Source organism: Setaria viridis, chromosome 3 (assembly GCF_005286985.2).
Source record: "Setaria viridis chromosome 3, Setaria_viridis_v4.0, whole genome shotgun sequence".
In the NCBI taxonomy this organism is placed as follows: domain Eukaryota; kingdom Viridiplantae; phylum Streptophyta; class Magnoliopsida; order Poales; family Poaceae; genus Setaria; species Setaria viridis.
In genome coordinates, this window is record NC_048265.2 from 26885801 (window position 1) to 26908244 (window position 22444).

Below are 22444 nucleotides of genomic sequence, written 5' to 3' on the forward strand. Positions count from 1 at the left end.
GTACCGAAAAGTTACGACTGATTTACCGAAGCATACGCACACGGCAAAATCCCAACCCGGTAGTAGATCCAATCTATTATTGCATATCTCATGCGCCTGGCGTATGAACCTAGATTTCGATTCGACCAATCACATTGATCTTCACTCACTGCAACTGGAATTACGTGTATCACTTAACTCCGATGGCAGAAACCCGACCGGTAGGAGTATGTCGTTACACTACCATTGCAGCAAGAACACGAAACTAGGACATAGATCAAACTGAAAACTCACATATTTCCATATGCACACATCCCAAATCCAAAACTAAACAGCTACGGCTCTGATACCACTTAAGGGATACGAGGTAGGCTACACTAGCGCAAATCAAAATTTCTAATGCGTAAACCAGGAAAACTGCTAGCGTAAATCATGGGATACTAAACCTGGTTTACGCGGTAGAAAAATTTTGATTTGCGCTAGTGTAGCCTACCTCGTATCCCAACACCGACCTCATCGCCGGCTGCCTCTCACGGACTCTCGGCTCTTGGGATCTCAGCATCTCGGAGGGTGCTAGAGGTTCCCCTTCTATTGCTGGCTCGTTGGCATCCAAGAACAAGGGTCGTCTCATCCTAGAGCTGCCACAGCCATAGAACCTACTTGAAACGTCGAACATCAGAAAGTAGAACTTATAATAACTAGTTAGTGTCAGTACATGTAGTTGTAGTCATGTAGATGCGCAGATCTGATATCTATACATGTAGTTCCCCTACTGTAAATCTATGTTGCTTATTCACTTGCATGTGTTCTGTATTGAAGATGTAGTATGTGCTCTCTGTTTCTATGCTCTGTTTTGAATTCTTTGCTTGAAAGATGTAGTTTGAATATTGAATCTGAATATGTCTTCATGTGTTTGAATTTTTCTCTTGGCAGGATATAAGAGGTTAAGGTCAAGATGTAGTTTGGATAATGAATCTGATAATTTGGACTTGTGAGTTGTGATCTGTTGGCTGCCTAAACTCTTGGCCATTGCTTCACTCGAACTAGAACTAGAACTGGAAGGCTGTGCGCCTGTGCTTATGTGCTGTATTGATGTGCTTCACTGAATCACTATAGTCATGTGCATCTATGAGACTTATCTGTGTATTATTCATTTGTTTGCGTATGAATTATGCATGGTTGAAATTGTTGTGTCGAGCTAACTGTTTGAAATAGTTACATGTGTTGATGTTCCCATTTTGTGTTATCGATTCATTATCGTAATCGACATATTCCCGATCGAAATATTCCGTTCCTGATATCCCGTAATATCAAATTCGTTTTCGCATCCAGCTTTCCTGTTCCTGGCCAAAAAATACAGGAGCGGGAATTGTCAAGGTATTTTCCCGACCATTCCCGATCGCTTTCATCCCTAGGCACATACCCACGTACTGGTGACGCTGCTAGCAGCCTGCCTGCTGCCCCCGCGCGACGCGTGAGTTTGTTATTTTCTTTTCTATTTTTCCTATTCATTTTTCATACAATTTATATTTAGGTAAATATCGTTTTGGGTATAAGTTATGTGCATAATTTTTTATAGTTTTCTCATAAAGTCGTGGCAACAACTTGTGTATATCATGAAAGTTGTGTTACAAAATTTATCATGTTGGTGCTTTGAAAAAATTTATGCGTATAAATCACGTGCATATGTTATAACTTTATAAAAAATAAAAAATTGAAGTTGTCCTTCAGAAAGTTGTGCGCATAAGATCTGCACGCCATCAAAGTTGTGCTAAAAAATTATCGTACAAGAAGTTGTTAGCACGAAGTTACGCATTGAAATTACAAGTAAGGTGCCCATGCTTTACAACAGTAACCAATACAAATGCTATCTTTAATTTATACATGATTTTTGAGAGAAGTTTATTTTACACACAAACAAAACAAAACACGATATTCACGATTAGATTATAAGTTGAAATATATCCTATAAAAATCTAAATCATAAAACTACTCCTAAACTTGATTCAATGACCACATATAAATCATATATCAACCAATGATACAACATTTTAACAAAAGTTTTGCCTTGAACAAAACATCCTGTGAAGTTTCTTTCTTACGACATCCATGCAAGGTAAGAACTGATGTTTTTTCAGGTATTGTAAAAGCACGCTTACCTGATGGTGTGCAATAGTCGGTACAAGCCCTTTTTTTTTCTTTCCTTATGCTGGAGTGGCGTGATATGTAACTAGAACTATTGTGACCATCAAATTGTTGCAATATATAGCTATATGGATTTGTTAACCAATTATGCAGGAGGCTTTGGTAAATTACAACGATTCATTCCCGAACATCGATGCAACTCTGAATCATGAATACATACTACACATCCCATATTATATTAAGTGGTCAATTCTGAAAATCACTTCTTCACGGCTGATTGAAGCAAAGAAGAGACAAAATCGTCCAGGTTCAGCCTACTCAGCTTAATCGGTCATCTCAAAAGCACTTTGGATTATGCCACTGCTTTATTTCTGAGGCAAAGACTACTCTGCACAATTGCTTCGACATCGTGGCTCCTGCTCATGTTGGCATCGTGCGGCCCAAGGACAACCACCAGCTCACGGCCGGAACAGCAGAATATGTACATCAGCGAACCCTCCTTCTCGCGTGGCTGCCGCGCTCCCTCTGCTTTCTTGCAGGTTCTCCGTTCTCGCCGCGTGCACTGAGGAAGGGAGCAATCGTCTACTGCGACTCTGCGAGCCTTCTCGGCGACATGGTAGCACAGGAGGTCGGGAGCCTGGGTGAAGCGGCGAGGAATCTATTTTCACACTTTGGTTCCCTTCAATTCCTGCTGATTTCTTCACCTGTGATCGGACATTCTCACATTGTATACTACCAGAGGCGGGCGCAGGATCTGGACTATGGGTATTCAAAATTGGAGATGGCAAGAAAAAAAATTTGATAGAATAAATTATAATTTTATAACACAGAATTAAGTGGTAGCATCATTGATTAATAAAATTGATCACAAATTAAAATTGTCCAGCTACTAATGATCAACATATAAAAGTGGCAACATGTGAAATAAATAGAGGCTAAAACAGCAAAATGGTAACAAAGATTACTACTTACAAGCTATAGGATAACTTTCCGTTCTGCCATGCTTTGAAAATGAGCGATGATGTCCTTATCCTTAGCTTGCATGAAGAATTCCCTTTCAATCAATGTGACTAAGCAACCATTCAAATATTTCTGCCCCATCTTACTTCTTCTCTTGTTCTTTATCAAATTCATTATTGAAAAGACCCTCTCAACACCAGCAGTTGCAACAGGGAGAACAAGCACCAATTTGAGAAGTTTATAAACAATTTCATACCGAGAAACCTTTCCTTGTTTAACTAGCATCATAGACAACTCTGCTAGACTTCTCAAATTTTTGAAGTTTTCATCATTTCTGACATCATTGATATAGTGGTGCAACTGAAAATGAAGCTGGTGTATTTCTTGAAATTCAAAGTCGTGTGGATAGAACCCAGCAAGCTTAACCAAGTTCTCAACATTAAAAGCAGAAAAGGAATTTGCTGGACTGAATGATGCCATGCATCTAAGTAGCTCTGTGTTTACCTCATCAAACCTATTATTGAGCTCCTGAACTTGTCTATCAATGACACCCAAAAACATATCAGCATGAAACCGGTGATAATTAATGGCACCTCTGTAGAACTGCCTTGATCTTTGCATAGGAATATACTTCCCATTCATGTCAACAACTTTAACATTGTGCTTCTCACAAAAACAAGTGACCTTGGTAAGAAATTCTTGCCATCCAGAATCTTGTCTCAAAACATCCAGTTCTACCTTTGTGAACTCCAGAAGATCCATTGCATTTACGATATCTTGCTCCCTCTTTTGCAAAGCATTGCACAAGTCATTTGTGTATCCAAATATTTCATTCATCAAGTGTAGCAGGAAAACAAACTCAAAGGACTTAAATACTGTGAGCATAGTTTGAGCTCCATTAGCCTCAGCCCCTTTACTTTCATTCCCAATCCTAAAGAGAACTTTCTTGATTGAAGGATATAAGAACATAACATGCATTACAGTTCTGTAGTGAGATCCCCATCGTGTATCACCTGGCCTTGCTAAGCCCATCTCTTGATTCAATCCTTGCCCGGTTTCAATTTCACCCAAATTCAATGCTTCAATCATGTATTCAGCTTGAGCAATGCGAAGCATGCGGATCTTTTTACAAGACATCCCTAGAACATTCAACAAATAAGCAAGTTGCCCAAAGAACCAATCACAATCAGTATTCTCCTTAGCAACTGCTACAAGTGTTAGTTGAAGTTGATGGGCGAAGCAATGAACATAATAAGCAGAAGGGGACTCATCCATAATTAGTTTCTTCAAACCATTAACATGACCCTTCATATTACTAGCTCCATCATACCCTTGACCATGTACCTTGGATAGGGGCAATTGATATTTGATAAGCAAGGATTGAATTGCTTCTTTAAGAGTCAATGATGTAGTATCTTCAACTTGGACAAGACCTAGAAACCGCTCAACTGGTTCTCCTTTTTTATTGACAAAACGCAAACAAAGAGCCAATTGTTCCAGTAGGTATGCATCACTTGACTCATCAGCAAGAATTGCAAAACACTCATCACCAAGTTCGTCAATGATAAATTTAGTTGTTTCATGAGCACAAGCATCAATGAGTTGTTTCTGAATCTTGTGATCTATCATCTGACAGTTTTGTGGTGCATTCTCTAGTACCACCAGATTAACCTCTTCAAAGTTTCCTGCTAGCCATGCTAAAAGTTCCCGAAAATTCCCCTTGTTGAGTGAATCCTTTGTTTCATCATGACCCCTAAAAGCCAACCCTTGACGCAACAGAAATCTTATGCACTTAAGTGACCATATCAAGCGAGCTAGATACTTAGCCTTGAATTGTGCAGTGTTTGATGCAACAGATTCACGGATTGATGCCTTAGGTCTCGTGAACAATCTATATTTCTCTTCAGCTTCACTATGAGCACTATCGATAGCACCAACATGCCTATGAATTCTCTTTTTCATATTCCAATTTCTAAACCCTTCAACAACAAAAGCATCTCCACCAGGAAATTTGCAGTTATCTTTGAACAAATAGCAAACAAAGCAAAATGCAGCATCTTTATCCACACTGTACTCAATCCACTTAAATTCAGCAAACCACTTATGTTGGAAGCGACGCATACCTCCACAATCATGTTGCGGAAAAGCATCCCTCTTCATCTTTGGTTGACATGGCCCCAATGCAATGTATGCCCTTCTAACTGAATCTTGGTCATTGACATCATAGCTTGAGATCGGAGCCCTCAATCCAGGATCATGCTCAATGCCATAATCATTCTTGTCTTCATCACTAGAATCATTTTCTTCCACAGGTATGGATTCACCATCTTCTGTTGTGCCGTTCTCTGGAGGCTGGTTGGATCTCACTGGTTCATGTGGTACCGTGCTTGTTTCACTACCACTCTGCCCTTGGAATAACACTAGTTGCATTTGGCTTTCATTGCAAGATTGATTAACATTCTCCAGTTCAGGTTGTCTCTTCTTTGCAGCAGCTCTTGCCATGAAAATCCTCAAATCAGTAGCGGCACTACCCTTCCTCTTCATGGTTCAAACCTAAAAGTTACACAATTTCACATTGAACTAAATTCATGAGCATCCACATTTTGCAAGTTGATGTGCTATCCTAATTTGACAAACAATTGAAAATGCTCACCTCAATTTCAGAAACAATCAGGAATAGCAAATTAGCAATCAGTAGACAGTAGGCAATCACTGGCTCGGCCGACTGGAATAGCAATCACCAGTGGCGCGCCCGCCGCCGCCGGCCCGTCGTCGGCCGTCGCGGCGCCCAACCGGCAACCGCGCGCGCGGCCGCGCTCAGGCCGCAGGGCGGCAGCCGGCCAGAACTGCAGCCGCCAGCCGGCACTCCGGCAGGGCGCAGGCCACCCGCAGCACGCTGCGGCGCTGCCCTCCAGTAGCCGCTGGGCGCAGCCGCCAGCCCGCCCCTGAGCCCACCGCCCACGCCCAGTTGCCAGCAGTAGCCGCAGCAGGCAGCAACGCCTGCGCGCCCGCCACCGCGGCGTCGCCGGCCCGTCGGCAGCCGCGCCCCACGGCGCCTCCGCTCGCCGCTCGGCGCGCCGCAGACGCGCCGGCCGCAGGCTGCCCGCCGCCCTCCTAGCGGATGCCGCCGCCGCCGCCGGGAGCCGCCGCCGCCGCCGCCGGATGCCGCCCGCCGCCCTCCTAGCGGATGCCGCCGCCGCCGCCGGGAGCCGCCGGGAGCCGCCTCCGGGAGCCGCCGCCGCCGCCGCCGGATGCCGCCGCCGCCGGACCCGGACGCCGCTAGGGTTCGCGCGCCTGGAGAGTGGAGCCCTGGACCCTGGACGCCTGGAGAGTGCGCGTGAATGAGCAGTGGGGGTGGGCCGGTGGGGGACTGGGGGCGTGGGCAGGCCGGATGGGCCGGATGGGCCGAATGTGTATGCTACTATGCTAGCTTTTGTATTTTTGTTTTTTTCATACATACACCTAAAATACACTGTATATATATGAAATTTTTTTGCAAAAATAATGGGTATTCAATTGAATACCCTTGAATCAAAGTGGGCCCGCCACTGTATACTACTCGCGGAAACATCGTCCCCCTATTTATAATGAGCTTTGTTACAATGATTGTTAAAGTACTAGTGAGTACTTCATGGTACTTTTTTCTTTAAATTTTTTAGGAAAAAGTTCAAATTACTCCCTTCAATCCCTTCAAGTATAGCGAAAGTTCAGATAACACTTTAAACTATGTTTTGGTTCAATTTACCCCCTACACTATGTTATTTGGTTCAACACCCCATAATGCAATTTGTCATTTTTATTTCTTCATCATACATAAATTGAATTTTAATCTAAGACTTTGCAGGATGGTAGTGGACATCATAATCTATATTAAAAAATATTTATAAATTTTTCATCATTAGTTTTTATCTAACTTTGCATCTCGAGCATAAATTTTGTTATTAAATTTCCTACCCTATCAAAATAATGATGAAAAATTCATGATATATTTTTTAAACATGTCTTATGATGTTTGCTATCATCTTGCAAAAGTTGAACTTAAGATTCCACCTATGCATGGAGAAAAAAAAAGACAAATTTTGTTAACCAAATGGTATAGTTTAGGAGTAAATTGAACCAAATGGCATAATTTCGAGGTATGTTAAACCGAGAAATCCTTTAGGGATTATTCAGACTTTGATTATACTTGAGGGGAGTAATTTGGAGTTTTTCCAATTTTTTATGACCGTTGATATGTGATACCGACGCGTATTTGCTACTTTGTTGCTTATGATGATCCGCGCGGTCGACAATAACGAAGTGCTGACTGGTACGTTCTAGGTGGAGTTTCTCTTTAGTGTTGTTTTGCTTTTTCTATAAACATTCCACCCTCCCTCGAACTGAGCTAACTGAGCGCGGAATCTGCTATTGGATTAGCCATTTTCGTTATTACTTTTACTATTGCTGTCGAATTTATAAATTGCATTCAAGGTTAAACATAACTACAGGAGAGTTACCAAATACAAAGTTCTGTGGTCTCACGAATGTAATTGAAAAATAAATTGAATTAGTACGAGTCCTGCACTATCTTTTGTACTCAGTCCTAACTATTTGGTACTTCTTGATATTTTTTCACCACATAATTTCTCTAAATGGTCCTTATTTTTTTTCAACCATTCCAAAATTTCTCATTTCGACAAAACATTACAAATGGAGAGAGATGCGAAGGAGGAGTACGCACGGCCCGATTGGAGGTACAGTAAAAGGCTTTCCCGAAAATTTTGGAGGCCTGCGCAGCTACTTCCTCATGCAGAGTAGCATCAGCAGCGTAGACCGTCAGCGATTTCAGGGAAGCTTCGCAAGTCCCTTTCGTCCTGGTTACGTACTGATTCGCCTCCGCGGGCAACCCGTGTGGTGTCCGCGTCGCCTAAACTAAGAAGGCTTTAGATGAGCTTCCACTAATAAGATAATACAAGTTCAGCTTGATTATACGACTTTAATTAGCTGTCGAATTTATTTTTCTTTCTGCTCACCGCCGAAACCGGCCTAGCTACTTTGCTTGTGTTCTCAGATAAACTGGAATAGTAGTTCTTCTTACTATGTTGAGTTGTTGACAATATAAATTGTTAGATCAAGATGCAATTGGCTATCTTTAAACAGATAATAACAATTAAATCTTTTGTGGTTGGTTGAACACATAATTAAGTACCACCATCATCGTAAAAGATGCGCAGTCATCAAGGGAAATTAAACGGATCCATAGGAGGTGTAGTTGACGGATGCTTGGCGCTTGCAGAGTCAACGAGTCACAGGAGGAAGATGAGTATGTTCACCGCCCAGAGACGATGTTCGAAAATTCGATTGAATTCGCTCGAGGAAAATCCACCACGACATTGGCCCTTTCGATCCCGCATTAGCACGAGATTGCGACCCTAGCCGTGTGCTAAAATTAGCGGGAACTTTCCAGGTGCAAAGTCTTGGTCATTTTAGATGTGCAATACGATTCTTCGACACCTCTAAAGGCGTTTTCTTTCTCTTAGACGCTCAAAAGCCAAAGTTCAGTGATAGGGGGTCTGGTTTGAATGATGAACGCGTTCTAGATGGGATGGTCGTCCATCACATGCTTTTACATGATATTTGAGGGATCAACCTAGTCATATTATTATAGCACTAATGCATTTGGGTGTAGAGGATATTTGAGACGGTGTTTAAACATCTTCTGAGTCAACCTGACCAGACGACCCATTATGTACCGTCCCACTCCTAAACCTAAAATTCCATAATTGCATGTCCAGCGTTGCGTGTCATCCAGCAATCCAGCATCTATGTTACTTCAGTTTCAAACAAGAAAAACACAAGAACCTGATGCAAACCATTTCTACACAAAGACAATGCAATACAAGTATACAACATCAGCTAGCACTACGAATATTGCCGCGGCAACTGCCCTCGTTTACCGTCCACAGATTCCGTACAATAAGCAAAGAATTCCATGTCACGTCAACCAGTTTGCCGCCTTAACTCTAAAATAAAGATGAGGAGGAGCTTGTTGTAGGATTTCCTATAACTTGTACGTGACGTAAAACTTGCATCTTCCCTATATAAACAGCACCTCAACACGCAAAACTTGTAACCCTTATCAACATACGTGTCCATAGGCCCATAGCTAGCTAGGTTTTCAACCAAATCCTTCTAATAAAGTTCCATACGTACACACGTGTGGGAAATTAAAGTAGCGCGCCCAGACACACGCATGATGGCTCCTCCGCCGCTGCTTCTGTCCGCGGCGCCCGCTGGTGCCGCCTCGTCATCATCGGCTCGTCCAGGATCGTCGTTGCAGCAGACGCAGCGCCACGGTCCCTGCGACGGCGGCCGGCAACGGAGGCTCGAGTCCCTGCGCCTGCGCCGCGTCTTCGACCTGTTCGACCGCGACGGCGACGGCGTCATCACGCCCACCGAGCTCTCCGGCGCGCTGGGCAGGCTCGGCCTCGCCCTGGACCACGCCGCTGTTCCGGCGCCACCAGCGCCGGCGCAGACCGCTCCCGCTGGCACGGGCGCGCTTGAAGCCGTCGTCGCGCCGTACGTCGCGCCAGGCATGACGGGGCTGCGGTTCCAGGACTTTGAGGCGCTACATGCCGAGCTCGCCGGCGACCATGGCGACGGCAAGGAGGAGGAGGAGATGAGGGAGGCGTTCTCGGTGTTCGACGAGAACGGCGACGGGTACATCTCTGCGACCGAGCTGCAGGCCGTTCTGGCGCGGATGGGGCTGCCTGAGGCCGGGTGCATGGCTCGGGTGCGCGACATGATCGCCGCCGCCGACCGGGATAGCGACGGGCGCGTCGACTTCGACGAGTTCAAGGCCATGATGGCCGGTGGTACAGCTACAGATATCTAGTCGTGATGAATTGGCATTTTTTTGTGTCAAAATTGAAACTAGTCAGTAGGGTCGTGTATAGGTGTAGACATGGTGGGTTTCTGCCAATCGCCAATTTGGCACTTTGAGGTTTTTCTCGGTTTTCCTCATTTATTATTTGTGGTGTGGAATGTGGATATTTTTGTAATAGTTTGTCCGTAGGTTACAAATAAACTATTGCTTCAAGAGCACTGTTACACAGAAATAGTATATTTGAATTGGTCGAATGAATATATATTTCGCCATCGTTTTGTATCAATAAGTTACCCCAGATTATATTGCAATCGGTTTTGCACCTGTTGCATTGGTCATTTGGTGTGTTACACTTTTGCTACGTTTGTATTGCTACACCTAGCTAGCATACAAAGATGAGAAACGTGTGTGTTTGTTTTCCATTTTTCTCTACCATTTCCAAATATGATTCCTTTTTTATGTTTGTAATGTTTTATCTGTAAGAAAAACAATGGTTCCAAAAGATGATCGGCTAATTAAAAAAATAATTTGTTCCCCGGGTAATCCTGTTTAGCTCTCACTTTCACATATAGCTATGTACCAATTAACACATCTGCAGTGGAAATAGAAGCAGAACGAGTATTCGATATATTTTTTTATCAAATATGGGATCTATATTGGTCTTGATTTGTTGGCCTCATCGAAGCCGCGAAAGCAAAGTCACAAATCAGTTTCTTAGTTTGAACAATACTCATATTATAATGAGCGAACACTTAATAAGTTCTACTGAAAAATACTAGAAAAAAAATAATGACACGGAGGAGGGGCAGCAGAAGCCATGCGTGTCTTTGACGTTAGCATAGCGAGCGATGGATGGGTTCCTATTTCTGGCCGTCCTCCGCCTTTGGCTCCGGTCCGTTATATCTACGGGGCTGCCCCCTTCCACTTCGGTTTCCTCCCAAAGAAGAACAACTCCAACCCAACCAAAGAGAAAGGTAAAGGCAGAGGTCCCAGATCTGATAGCGTAAATAAACTGCAAGGAAGAACACTGTAAGTATCTACCCTTGATCGATCTCGATTGTATTCTCGCTCCTAGATGTGTCGCGCAGGTTCTTAATTAGTCTGTCCATTTCCATTTTGGTTTCATTTCCAAGATTCAGATCATTTACGTTTGTTTAGCCTTTCGATCTGATTGTGCATTTATGTTTTTGGAAGAGAAGCTAGGGTAGGGGATGATGTCCGAAAGCGAGGAGCACGGCTCGCTCCTGGAGAAGATCAACGAGAAGATCCACGAATACAAGCACTCGTCGTCATCCTCCTCCTCAGACTCGGATGATGACAAAAAGCCCAAGAAATCCAAGAAGAAGAAGCTCTTCGGGAGGAAGCATCCACTCCATCACGTCCTCGGCGGTGGCAAAGGTAATGTGTATAAATTAGGGAGCGGAAGGATTTAGTTTCCTACTGAAAAGTTCCTGGATATTTGAAAGCCCACTGCAAAACTGGCACTTTCCATCAGGACTGTTTTCCTTTGTAAAACTAAGATTGTTATGATTTCTTTTCCTGTTTCAGCTGCCGATCTTGTGCTGTGGAGGAACAAGCAGACATCCGGGAGCGTCCTTGCTGGGGTGACGGTGATCTGGCTGCTGTTCGAGGGCATCGGCTACCACCTCCTCACCTTCCTCTGCCACACGCTCATTGTCTTCCTCACCGTCTGGTTCGTCTGGTCGAACGCTGCGTCCTTCGTCAACAGGTCACCCTTTCTGTTCCTCCTTTGGTCCTCAACTTTAATCTGAAACGTTGAAGATACACTGCTTTTCTTTCTATTTCTGTTGAAGAATCCAAAAATGGTCATATTGCAGAATACGCAATGCCAAATGAATTTTATTATTATTACAGAGATCTTAGTTATTCAAGTCACACTCTGTTTCCTTTGTTTGAGCAAGATTGTTTATTATCATCCTGAATGCCAAGAACTAGCTAAATTTTTTTGCATATATAGATTGCACCGAAAGGATTTGTCTGGTTACTCCATATGTATGACTATATCTTGGGAATTCGTATGACGTCCTCAATTTTCCAGGTCTCCTCCAAAGTTCCCAGAGGTCATTCTATCTGAAGTCCAATGCCTGAAGGTAGCTCATATTGCAAGGAAAGAAATCAATGAGGCTTTCTATACATTGCGCAATGTTGCTTCTGGGAAAGACCTGAAAACATATCTGATGGTAATTCACCTGAGTTCTACCACATATTTATTTTCTGTTGCTGCGGTTCATGTAGTTTTCTGAAGTTTTTTGTCTGTTTTGTTTTTGGCAGACGGTTGCAGTCCTGTGGTTCATTTCTATAATTGGAAGCTGCTTCAGCTTCTTGACTTTGTCTTACACTAGTAATCTTCTTCTCTACTTTCTCCTTGGCTTCCACTGCAAATTAGCATACATTACCATCTTCTCAACATCTGTGCTGTATTTTACTTCATCTAAATAACTTTAGTACTTCGATTAAATAATTTGAGTAATGCATTGAAGATCAAAATAAACAATGGACTCTGAAAGGCTTCCTGCACTATCAATCAAAACAAAGAGCTTCCTTTACATATAGATATAATGTGTGATTGAGTTTGTAGTTTCAGTTCTCTGATTGTGTCATGTTCGGAAAACTGAAGCCCTTGGTTCGTGAATGTCTGCATAGGTACTTAAGAGCAACAAGCACATGTGTGTGCACATTAGCGTCTTCTGATAACAATGGCTTTATCTTATCTTTGGAGGAAAAAAAATCTAGAAAGAAAGATATAGGTTTTTCTTGATTTTCTCCTTCCAAGGTAGCATTGCAACTGGATCAAACAGGACTTCACTGTCTCAAATCAAGTGACGATTTTTTATAAGAAAAAACATTGTGATATACTAAGATTTTGAAACTTTGATATCACTGTGAAATTAAACAATGGAATGTGAATATCTGGTTGCAGTAGGTCAGCTCTTCTTTACAAATTATCTGGAAAAACAGAAAATTGGATAAAGTGCCCCATGAACTTTGTACTTATTAACTATATATGCACTACATCCAAAAAGTCATATTCTGTATATTACATATAAAATCATCTTTGTACTTCTATTTCTCAATGTCATTCGTGAGATGCTGAAAGTGATCCCTGTTTGCAGTATTCCTGATGGCATACACGCTGCCCATGATGTATGAGAAATACGAAGATCAAGTTGATGTTGTGGGCGAGAAGGCCCTTATTGAGATCAAGAAGCAATACAAAGTGATTGATGTGAAGCTTCTCTCTAAGATCCCAATGCTGTCTGAGAAGAAACAGCACTGAAGTGGCGCTTCAAAGGCCTTTGCCTCAATTCTTCCACAGGAACTCAGCGCATTACCAATATAGTCTCCTTCGTCTTTGCTATGTCCTTACTTAGCAATACTTAAGACGACATCATAGATATTATATGGAGTCTTAAGATCTGGAAATTAACTTTTCCGAGTCATATAGAACAGAACACTGTCGACCGCAACACAGAGTAGTTGCTTTGCTTGTCAGTCAGTCCATTTGATTTCGTTTGGTCACAGATACATATGCCCGACTAATTGGGATTATTTACTATGCCTATATGTTCCTTGGTGCATTTTGATAGTGATCCATTTTATGAACTTCTGTTTGCAGCTCAATTATTTTGGGTCAGTCATGTTACTAATAGGCTATGTGCTTAATGCTACACTTTGTTTCTGTGTTTAGAGAGCTAGCTATATTTGTTAGCATCTTTGTTGACAGCCAGAGGCTGTATTGTAATAATATGTGGTTGAGTGCACAACTCGTGTAGAGGCTAGAATAAAGACTTCTTTTATCTAAAAAAAGTGCTAACTTATGTTGTAAAGGAAATGTTGATTGCTTCATGCTTATTCTGTGATCAACTCATACTACAGTTATGTGCTGCTCATGCCTTTCAAGTCCATCAATTTCAGTGACATGAAAAAAGGAGCTTGCTCAAGAACCGAGATAATACCTAGTTCTCAGATTCCTGAAAAACGAAATTATTTCTTTTCCGAGATGAGAAAGAATAGATCACAACTTTATTTTGCAGTAGCAATAGACAAAATTCTGAAGTTGATCGGCAACCGCAACCATTGGTACAAACATGAATCTCGTTACTCATTCCAAATCGCAAGCAATTCAAGTTTTGCACACAAAATTTAACTCAATAACTCCAAACAAGAAAGAGAAAACAAAAGAGTTTCTTGTAATTCACCAGGCCGTCGGACTCACAGGCGCTGAATAATTATCATTTTTACCAATCTTTCACCTGCTTCTTACTCCTCACCAACTTATCGCAACAAACACATTTGTCATCTACCGGTCAAACGACTGATCAGTCCCTCGCAAATGTGCAGCACAGTACAATTTCAAGTTGGCAACAGTCTTGCAATTTGCCACAATGGCATTACACACGGCGACATGGCTAGCTAGAGCTTGGTCCGGTACCGGCACGACGATGTCTGCGCGCCCGGCGCGCGCACGCTCACCGCGACGTCGCACACCGTCACCACGACCACACGGCGCCTCAGCATGCCGAGCACCGTGGCCTTGCCCGGCACGGCCGTCCGCACGGTGAGCGGCACGTCCCCGGCGCCGACGAGGTCGCCGTACAGCTGCGCCGCGCTCGCAGCGAGGCTGTCGGCGAGCACGGTGAACCGGACGGTCATAGCCTCCGTGCCACCCGCGCCGACGCGTCCGGGGGGCAGGTCGGCGTCCGCGACGAGCGCGCCGCGGTAGTAGACTTCGGCGCAGCCGGCGTCGTGCGTGAAGGCGGCCACGGGGCTCGGGTTGCGGATGGCGAGGTCGGCGTCGAGGGTGGCGTTCAGGGAGGCGCCGGTCGGGGAGAGGGAGATCGAGGCGAGGCGGAGCGCCTCGAGCGTGGGGACGGCTGGGCGCGGGTGGAGTGCCAGCACGGCAGCGACGACCGCGAGGAGGAGGAGCGCGGCCAGGGAGACGACGGCGCAGACGCGGCAGCGGTGGCGGGACGCCGAGCTCTGGTGCTTGCAGAGGGTGCCGGAGGAGGTGATCGCCATGGCTGCTTAATTACTGGGTTCCTGGTGTTCGGAAGTGAAGTGTGTTCGAGGTGGGATGTGGATGGCCTCGTATCAGAATCATGGAGGGAAGAATTGTCAGTGACAAGTGAGCTAGACAGACAAGAGTTGTGTTAAGTAGCGGGGTTTTGGAGGGTGAGAGGTGGTTGATGGCCAAGATTGGCCGAAGTACGCGTGGATACTAATTCTTCTTCCTTTAAGGCGTCTAAGCTTCCAGATACTGTGATGTTTCCTGAAAGATTACACAAATCCTTATTGTTCTGATGCACTATGTCCAGGATTTTGTTTTCTTCGCGCCTTTACTTTCAAAATTTTGAACCCTCCAATCAAAATTCAGTGGTTTCGCCTCCTTTTATTCCCCCTTTATCCTTCTTCCCTCCAACACTCCTGGCATCCCAATGTCTGCCTATCATGCCATCACCCCTTCCACCACCCTCCCATGTCCATGTCCATCAGCTCTTGCTATGGATCTATGATTAATTACTATTTTTCATATAACATGTATTCAGCGAACAATCAATTTATCATCCAATATCCCAGGCCTATTTATGTGTCGTTTTTTGCCTCCCGCAATCGGGATAGCTCTACACCTCCTAGCTTGCCCACCAACAGTCACCACTATTGGGTTGGCCTACCATCTTCATTGAACTCGATCACCTTGAGTCAACTCAAAGTTCTAATCCTAATCTCGAAGGAAATGAAGAAAGATGGGTTCCAAGCTTGTTATAGATGGAGGAGACAAACTTTAAAAAGGACGAGGGAAAAAATTTGAAAATATGAAATTAGGAATTAATTTTAGTGTTGTTCTTCAAAATAAGCTCCGCCGCTAGCTACACGACTGAGCTATTCCTGGGTGCTTAAAATGCTCATAGTGACATATAATATCAATGCATGCATATATATCAAATCAACTTTGCACAAACTACGCAGTAACAAAGTCCGCAACGATATAGCAGGATGTAAGCACTGCTCGTTCATCAGCTCAGCGTTACAGCAGCTTGGGCCACGAAGATGATGGGCCACATCGGGGCAACTGGGCCAGACAGGCAAACAAGCGTGTTACAGGCCCAGAGTGGCGTTAGCATGCGTGAGTCGCGTGCGTGCGTGTGTGGTGCTCATCTGAGCATCGCGTGCCTGTGAAACGGCAAGAAAGAACAGAATTGTAAATTCATCTTCCTCCTCAAGAAATACTCCTCGCTATCCTTCTTCCTCTGTTCTTCCTAGTTCATACTCCCCTCTAAATTCTAATCTGAATATCTACCGCTGCCTACCCCCTGGATTTAGTAGTTAACATCTGGTATCAGGTTCATCGGTTCTGGGATCTTTTCTCTTGCGGCCGCTCTGGAGCCGCGCCTTGCCCACGACCATTTCACTCGTCGTCATCGCTGCATGGGTGCGATGGATCCTAATACCAAGCTGCTCTTGGATGAAATGGACAAGCGATTTGCGGCGCTGGATCTGAAGTGGGAGAGGAAGTTTCATGTCTTGGCGCAGGCCAAGGAGGAGCATCTAGTTGTTTTGGAGAATGCCCAAGAGGAAATTATCTCCTGGAAGCCATCGGTCGATTCGTCCATGGATACCCTCAAGTTTGATTCAGCGGCTCAACAAGCACATGGAGTGTTCTGTGTTGGAGAACGTTGTTGGGGACCAAGGCTTGCTGCTCAAGCCGGAGTCGGTGGCCGCGCGCCCATCTGCCGAACTCTCCACCGATGGCCCAATTGGGCACCGCGACGACCTTCTCTACCGGGATCAGGGACTTAGGTCGATGCCGACCTTCGTTCCTGGCCCGGCCAAGGGTACGGCTGCTTCTCCTCCACCCTTTCTGCCTCCTAAATTCCATGGTCCGCTTTATGAATCCTCCTGTTCACGGGGTCGTTCTGTGGAAACTGGGCATCGTTATGGGGGCAAATTACCTAAGATTTCTTTTCCTACCTTTGATGGGTACAATCCTAGACTATGGATATCTAGATGTGAGATTTACTTTGATATGTATCATGTGGAGCCCGATGCTTGGATACGGGTGGCATCCATGCATTTGTCACCTGTGGTTGCGTGCTGGTTCCAATCGGTTGAACGCAAGTTCCCTACTCTGACTTGGCCACACTTTTGCTTACTCTTGCATGAATGGTTTGGCAAGGATCAACAACAATTGTTGATTCGCTAGCTTTTTCGTATTAGGCAGTCGGGGACAGTCTCTGAGTACATTGAGCAATTTTCCAATTTGGTTGATCAGCTGTCAGCTTATGATTCCATTCCTGATCCCTTGTTCTTCACTACTAAATTTATTGATGGGTTAAATGATGCTATTAGATCAGTAGTGCTTGTTTAATGCCCTCCCGATCTGGCTTCTGCTTGTGCGCTTGCGCTTTTGTAGGAAGAAGTCGTTACTCCTGTCATGTTTAAGGACTTGTGCAAGTCTGATAAGGGATTCTGGGTGAAGTCTGCTCCCAAGGGACCTCTACCTCTTCCTACTCCTCCTGTGAACACTACTGTTAGTAAATCCTCTCTTCCTGATGACAAGCGAGTGGGTTCTTCTGCTCGATCAGTTGAGGACAAGATGGCTGCTCTCCGGTCTTTCAGGCGTGCTAAGGGCCTTTGTGATAGGTGTGCAGAGAAATGGCACAGGGGACACACTTGTGCCACTACTATGCAACTTTAGGCAATGCAGGAAGTTTGGGAGTTATTCAATATTGAAGAATTGGGTGCTTGCTCTGGTGTTGAACAGCCCACTGAGGACCTGTTGTTTCTGGCAATTTCATCCGAGGCTATGTCTGGTGGTGAGACTAAAAAGTCTATGCAACTGATGGGTATGATGCAACACTCTGTTCATATTCTAATTGATTCTGGCAGCACCAGTTCTTTTGCGAGTCAGCATGTGGTTGACCAATTGAGCAATTTCGTTATCTCTCCTTCTCATGTCAAAGTGCAAGTGGCTAATGGAGGTGTCATATCCTGTTCTTCTGCTTATCCTGAAGCTGAATGGTCTATCCAAGGTTGTTTATTCAAGCAACAACTTAGAGTGCTACCTCTCCTGTCTTATGATCTAATTTTTGGAATGGACTGGTTGGAGAGCTTTAGCCCCATGAAGGTCCATTGGCGCCATAAATGGATGGTTATTCCCTACAATGATACTACAGCAGTGTTACAAGGTATTCTTCTTGCAATTGCTGAAGAGTTGCTCATCCAGATCACTTCTGTTCAAGCACAGCCTTCTGTTGCTGAGGGATCTACCTTTGCCACCAGAGATTTCTAATCTAATTGTTCAGTTTCAAGTGGTTTTCTCTACTCCTAGTTCCTTACCTCTTGAAAGAACTTGTGATCACAGTATTCCATTTATTCTAGGAGCTAGACCCTTTAATATAAGGCCTTACAGGTATCCTCCTTCCTTGAAAGATGAAATTGAGAAACAAGTGGCTGATATGATTCAGTTGGGCATAATTCAGCCAAGTTCTTCTCCTTTTTCCTTCTCTTGTACTACTAGTTAGGAAGAAGGATGGCACTTTCAGATTTTGTGTGGATTATCGATATTTGAATGCCTTAACCTTGAAGGGGAAATTTCCTATTCCTATTTTTGATCAACTAATGGATGAGTTGGCTGGAGCCAGTTGGTTTACCACTTTGGAGTTGATCTCTGGATATCATCAGGTTAGACTGAAACCAGGTGAAGAATACAAGACTGCTTTCCAAACTCACCATGGACAGTTTGAGTTTTTGGTGATGGCCTTTGGTCTATCTGGGGCACCTGGCACTTTCCAAGGAGCCATGAATACTAACTTATCTCCTTTGTTGAGGCGATGTGTGATAGTATTCTTTGATGACATTTTGATTTATAGTAAGACTTTTGAGGACCATCTGGTTCATTTAAAGGAGGTGTTGACGCTGCTACAGCAAGATCAATGGTATGTTAAACTGTCCAGATGTAAGTTTGCTCAAAGGGAGATTTCTTATTTGGGACATGTCATTAGTGAGGCAGGTGTTTCTACTGATTTAGCCAAGGTTGATGCTGTTGTTAATTGGCCAGTCCCTGTCAATGTCAAGGAATTAAGGAGTTTCTTGGGGTTGGCTGGCTATTATAGAAAGTTTGTGAAGCACTTTGCTGTCATTGCCAAACCATTGACTGAACTATTAAAGAAGGGAGCTATCTTTGTTTGGACACAACACCAGGAAGTGGCTTTTGCAACGTTGAAACAAGCTTTAAGTTCAGCTCCTGTCTTGGCTCTTCATGACTTTCCTAAGCAGTTTTGTTTGGAAACTGATGCTTGTAAAAATGGTGTTGGAGCTGTATTGCTGTAGGATAGACACCCCTTAGCTTTTATCAGCAAGCCTCTAGGAGTTAAGACTCATGGTCTTTCCACTTATGAGAAAGAGTACATGGCTATTTTAATTGTTGTGGGGCAATGGAGATCGTATGTGTTGCATGGAGAATTTATTATTTTCACTGATCAAAAGAGTTTAATTCATTTGAATGAACAGAGGCTTAACACTCCTTGGCAACAGAAAAGTTTTACCAAATTGTTGGGTATGCAATATAAGATTGTTTATAAGCAAGGTACTGAGAATAGAGTGGTTGATGCCTTGTCCAGAAGAGCACATGAGTCTGTTGAGTGCTTTTCCATTTCTGTAGCTACTCCTCAATGGAGTAGAGCTATCATGGATGGTTACTTTGTCGATTCTGATGCCAAGAGCAAGATTGCTAAGTTGGTCCTGGATAGTGCTGCTATACCAAATTTTTCATATCAGGATGGGTTGCTCAGATTTAAGGGTAGGATTTGGCTGGGTACCAATGTTTAGATGCAGCATCAATTTTTAGAAGCCTTGCACAGCTCTGCTATTGGGGGGCACTCTGGGTTTCCAGTCACATACCAAAGGATTAAACACCTTTTTTCTTGGCCTGGTATGAAACAGAGTGTTCATTCCTTTGTATCTTCATGCTCTGTGTGTAAACAAGCTGAACCTGAGAGGGTTAAGTACCCTAGACTATTGTAGCCTCTCCCTGTACCATCTGGAGCTTGGCATACTGTTAGCATGGATTTTGTGGAAGGCTTGCCTACTTCTGGTGGTAAAAACTATGTCATCGTCATTGTTGACAAGTTTTCTAAATTCAGCCATTTTCTTCCTTTGAAGCATCCATTTACAGTAGCTGTTGTGGCTAAACTCTTTATGCAAAATGTATATAAGCTTCATGATATGCCTTCAGTCATTATTTTGGACAGAGATAGAATCTTCACAACTCAATTTTGGAGGTCCTTATTTTCTCTAGCTGGAGTTTCCTTAAGCATGAGTTCGGCATATCATCCTCAATCCGATGGTCAGACTGAGCGAGTCAACCAGTGTATGGAAACATTTTTGAGATGTTTCGTTAATGCTTGTGCTAGTAAATGGGTAGACTGGATTTATTTGGCCGAGTTTTGGTACAACTCCAGTTGGCACTCCGCTTTGGGCTTTTCTCCATTCCAGGTGCTTTATGGCTACTCCCCTAAACACTTTGGTATTGATACACTGTCGGCATGTCCTGTTCCTGCCTTGGATGATTGGCTGCAAGATAAGATAGTTATGCAAGACTTGGTGCAGCAGCATTTGGCTCGTGCTCAGCACCGGATGAAGGTTCAAGCTGACAAGCAACGTTCAGAGAGGACTTTTGCAGTCGGTGATTCAGTTTATTTGAAGCTTCAACCTTATGTGCAGTCTTCATTGGCCCCGAGATCCAATCAAAAACTGGCCTTCTGTTACTTTGGTCCTTTCAAAATCGTGGCTAAAATTGGTCCAGTAGCTTATAAACTAGAGTTACCATCTTCTTCATCGGTTCACCTTGTCTTCCATGTTTCACAGCTGAAGCAAGCATTGGCGCCTGCAACTGAAGTTGCTCAACTCCCTGCTAACCTGGATGGCTTCCAAGTTCCAGAGCAAGTTCTCCAGCGTCGCATGGCTTCTGATGGCACGGCACAGATTTTGGTCAAGTGGTCTGGTATGCCTCGTTCTCTCGCTACTTGGGAAGATTCCATTACCTTGCAGCAGCGATTTCCTCGGGTTCCTGCTTGGGGACAAGCAGCTTCTTTTCAAGGAGGGAATGTTAGCACTGCTCGTTCATCAGCTCAGCGCTACAGCAGCTTGGGCCGCGAAGATGATGGACCACGTCGGGGCAACCGGGCCAGACAGGCAAACAAGCGTGTTACAGGCCTAGAGTGGCGTTAGCGTGCGTGAGTCGCGTGCGTGCGTGTGTGGTGCTTATCTGAGCATCGCGTGCCTGTGAAACGGCAAGAAAGAACAGAATTGTAAACTCATCTTCCTCCTAAGAAATACTCCTCGCTATCCTTCTTCCTCTGTTCTTCCTAGTTCATACTCCCCTTCAAATTCTAATCTGAATATCTACCGCTGCCTACCCCTGGATTTAGTAGTTAACATTGGATGAAACAAAGAGAGATGGAGAACGCTACATGCAGTGGTGCAAGGCACGCGAATGGAGACTGCATGACGCAAGACTCAATCGCTGTCCACCAGCGCAGATAGAGCTAGTCGTCATCGCGGCGTTCGGAGTTGGTGACCGGCCCGTGTTGTTCGCGTGAGGCCGGCGAGATGTGCAGGGCTCCTTAGCTTTAGCTTAGGCACATCGATCTCGTGCGTCATCGTGCCCGGCAGATGGAGGAAACGCACGTGTATTCAGTATTCACTGCAGGAGAACCAGCAGAATAATGTGCCGATGTCCCCTGTCCTACCTACTCCATGTTGGGCTCTATCCCTTAGGGAGGTGTGCATGGGCCTGAAAATTGATCTTACTTTATCTTCAAAAATAATTGGGCTTAATTACCCAGTAAACCGGTCTGCAGTGAGTGATGTCGAGAGTGCACAATTTTTTTTTTTTGAAAGTGTGCACAAAATTTTTTCGGTCGTATCGCCGATGCTGGCGCGCACGCAAGTGCGTAACGAATTTTCGTCCATTTCTTTTCAGTTTTCTGGTGACTTTTTCCCCGGTTCGTGCTCATATCTCGAGATTCAAAGAATCGAACATACGCTGGCCAGCATAGGAGGGACCGAGGGAGTGTATCAACGAGGACATGTATAATAATTTAGACAACTGCTATCTATATAACTTGCCATGTCATATATAGACAGGAATAGAGATAGCTTATACAGCAGGTTGTCTATTTGATTGTCTGCAGATTATTTAAAGCATGTATGTGTTCATGATCAAGCATAAACTTGATTTTTATGTACAGTTTTGTTGCTTATTTGATTCAAAAAAAGATCAATTATAACTAAGATGAACATAAATACAAATATAATATAATAGGCCTAAATGATGTTGTTAGAAGCACAAATACAATACAATCTATAACAAGCATTTAACTTGGATCAATATTTATTCACACATGGAATTGTATTTAGCTATTTACACAAATTCACTTGAGACTCGAGAGTAGTTGTTCCTTATGCAAGTGG

At 44.0% G+C, this 22444-nt stretch overlaps 4 protein-coding genes and 1 long non-coding RNA gene across 6 annotated transcripts; 3 read left to right on the forward strand and 2 right to left on the reverse strand.

The window, feature by feature from the left end:
- Window positions 1–3099: 3099 nt before the first annotated feature.
- LOC140222115 (uncharacterized) lies at window positions 3100–5611 on the reverse strand. Its single transcript, XM_072292314.1, has one exon. The coding sequence runs from the start codon at window positions 5584–5586 to the stop codon at window positions 3100–3102; it is 2487 nt and encodes an 828-aa protein (XP_072148415.1). The 5' UTR covers window positions 5587–5611.
- A 3567-nt stretch (window positions 5612–9178) lies between these two features.
- LOC117850148 (probable calcium-binding protein CML21) lies at window positions 9179–10221 on the forward strand. The gene has a single exon (XM_034731954.2). The coding sequence runs from the start codon at window positions 9317–9319 to the stop codon at window positions 9956–9958; it is 642 nt and encodes a 213-aa protein (XP_034587845.1). The 5' UTR covers window positions 9179–9316; the 3' UTR covers window positions 9959–10221.
- A 606-nt stretch (window positions 10222–10827) lies between these two features.
- On the forward strand, window positions 10828–13638 carry LOC117850116 (reticulon-like protein B2). 2 transcript variants are annotated; one of them, XM_034731907.2, is made up of 6 exons: window positions 10828–10978; window positions 11144–11347; window positions 11498–11678; window positions 12009–12150; window positions 12242–12311; window positions 13084–13638. In XM_034731907.2, exons 2-6 carry the CDS (start codon window positions 11161–11163, stop codon window positions 13245–13247), a joined length of 744 nt encoding a protein of 247 aa, XP_034587798.1. In that variant the 5' UTR covers window positions 10828–10978; window positions 11144–11160; the 3' UTR covers window positions 13248–13638. The 2 variants fall into 2 exon arrangements, with proteins under 2 accessions (XP_034587798.1, XP_034587797.1); XM_034731906.2 differs by having other exon boundaries at window positions 11149–11347.
- A 745-nt stretch (window positions 13639–14383) lies between these two features.
- Window positions 14384–14989, reverse strand: LOC117849191 (uncharacterized). Its single transcript, XM_034730767.1, has one exon. The coding sequence runs from the start codon at window positions 14987–14989 to the stop codon at window positions 14384–14386; it is 606 nt and encodes a 201-aa protein (XP_034586658.1).
- A 705-nt stretch (window positions 14990–15694) lies between these two features.
- On the forward strand, window positions 15695–22236 carry LOC140222383 (uncharacterized). The gene is made up of 2 exons (XR_011897832.1): window positions 15695–16803; window positions 21954–22236. It is a non-coding gene; the product is annotated as an uncharacterized lncRNA (long non-coding RNA).
- Window positions 22237–22444: the final 208 nt, after the last annotated feature.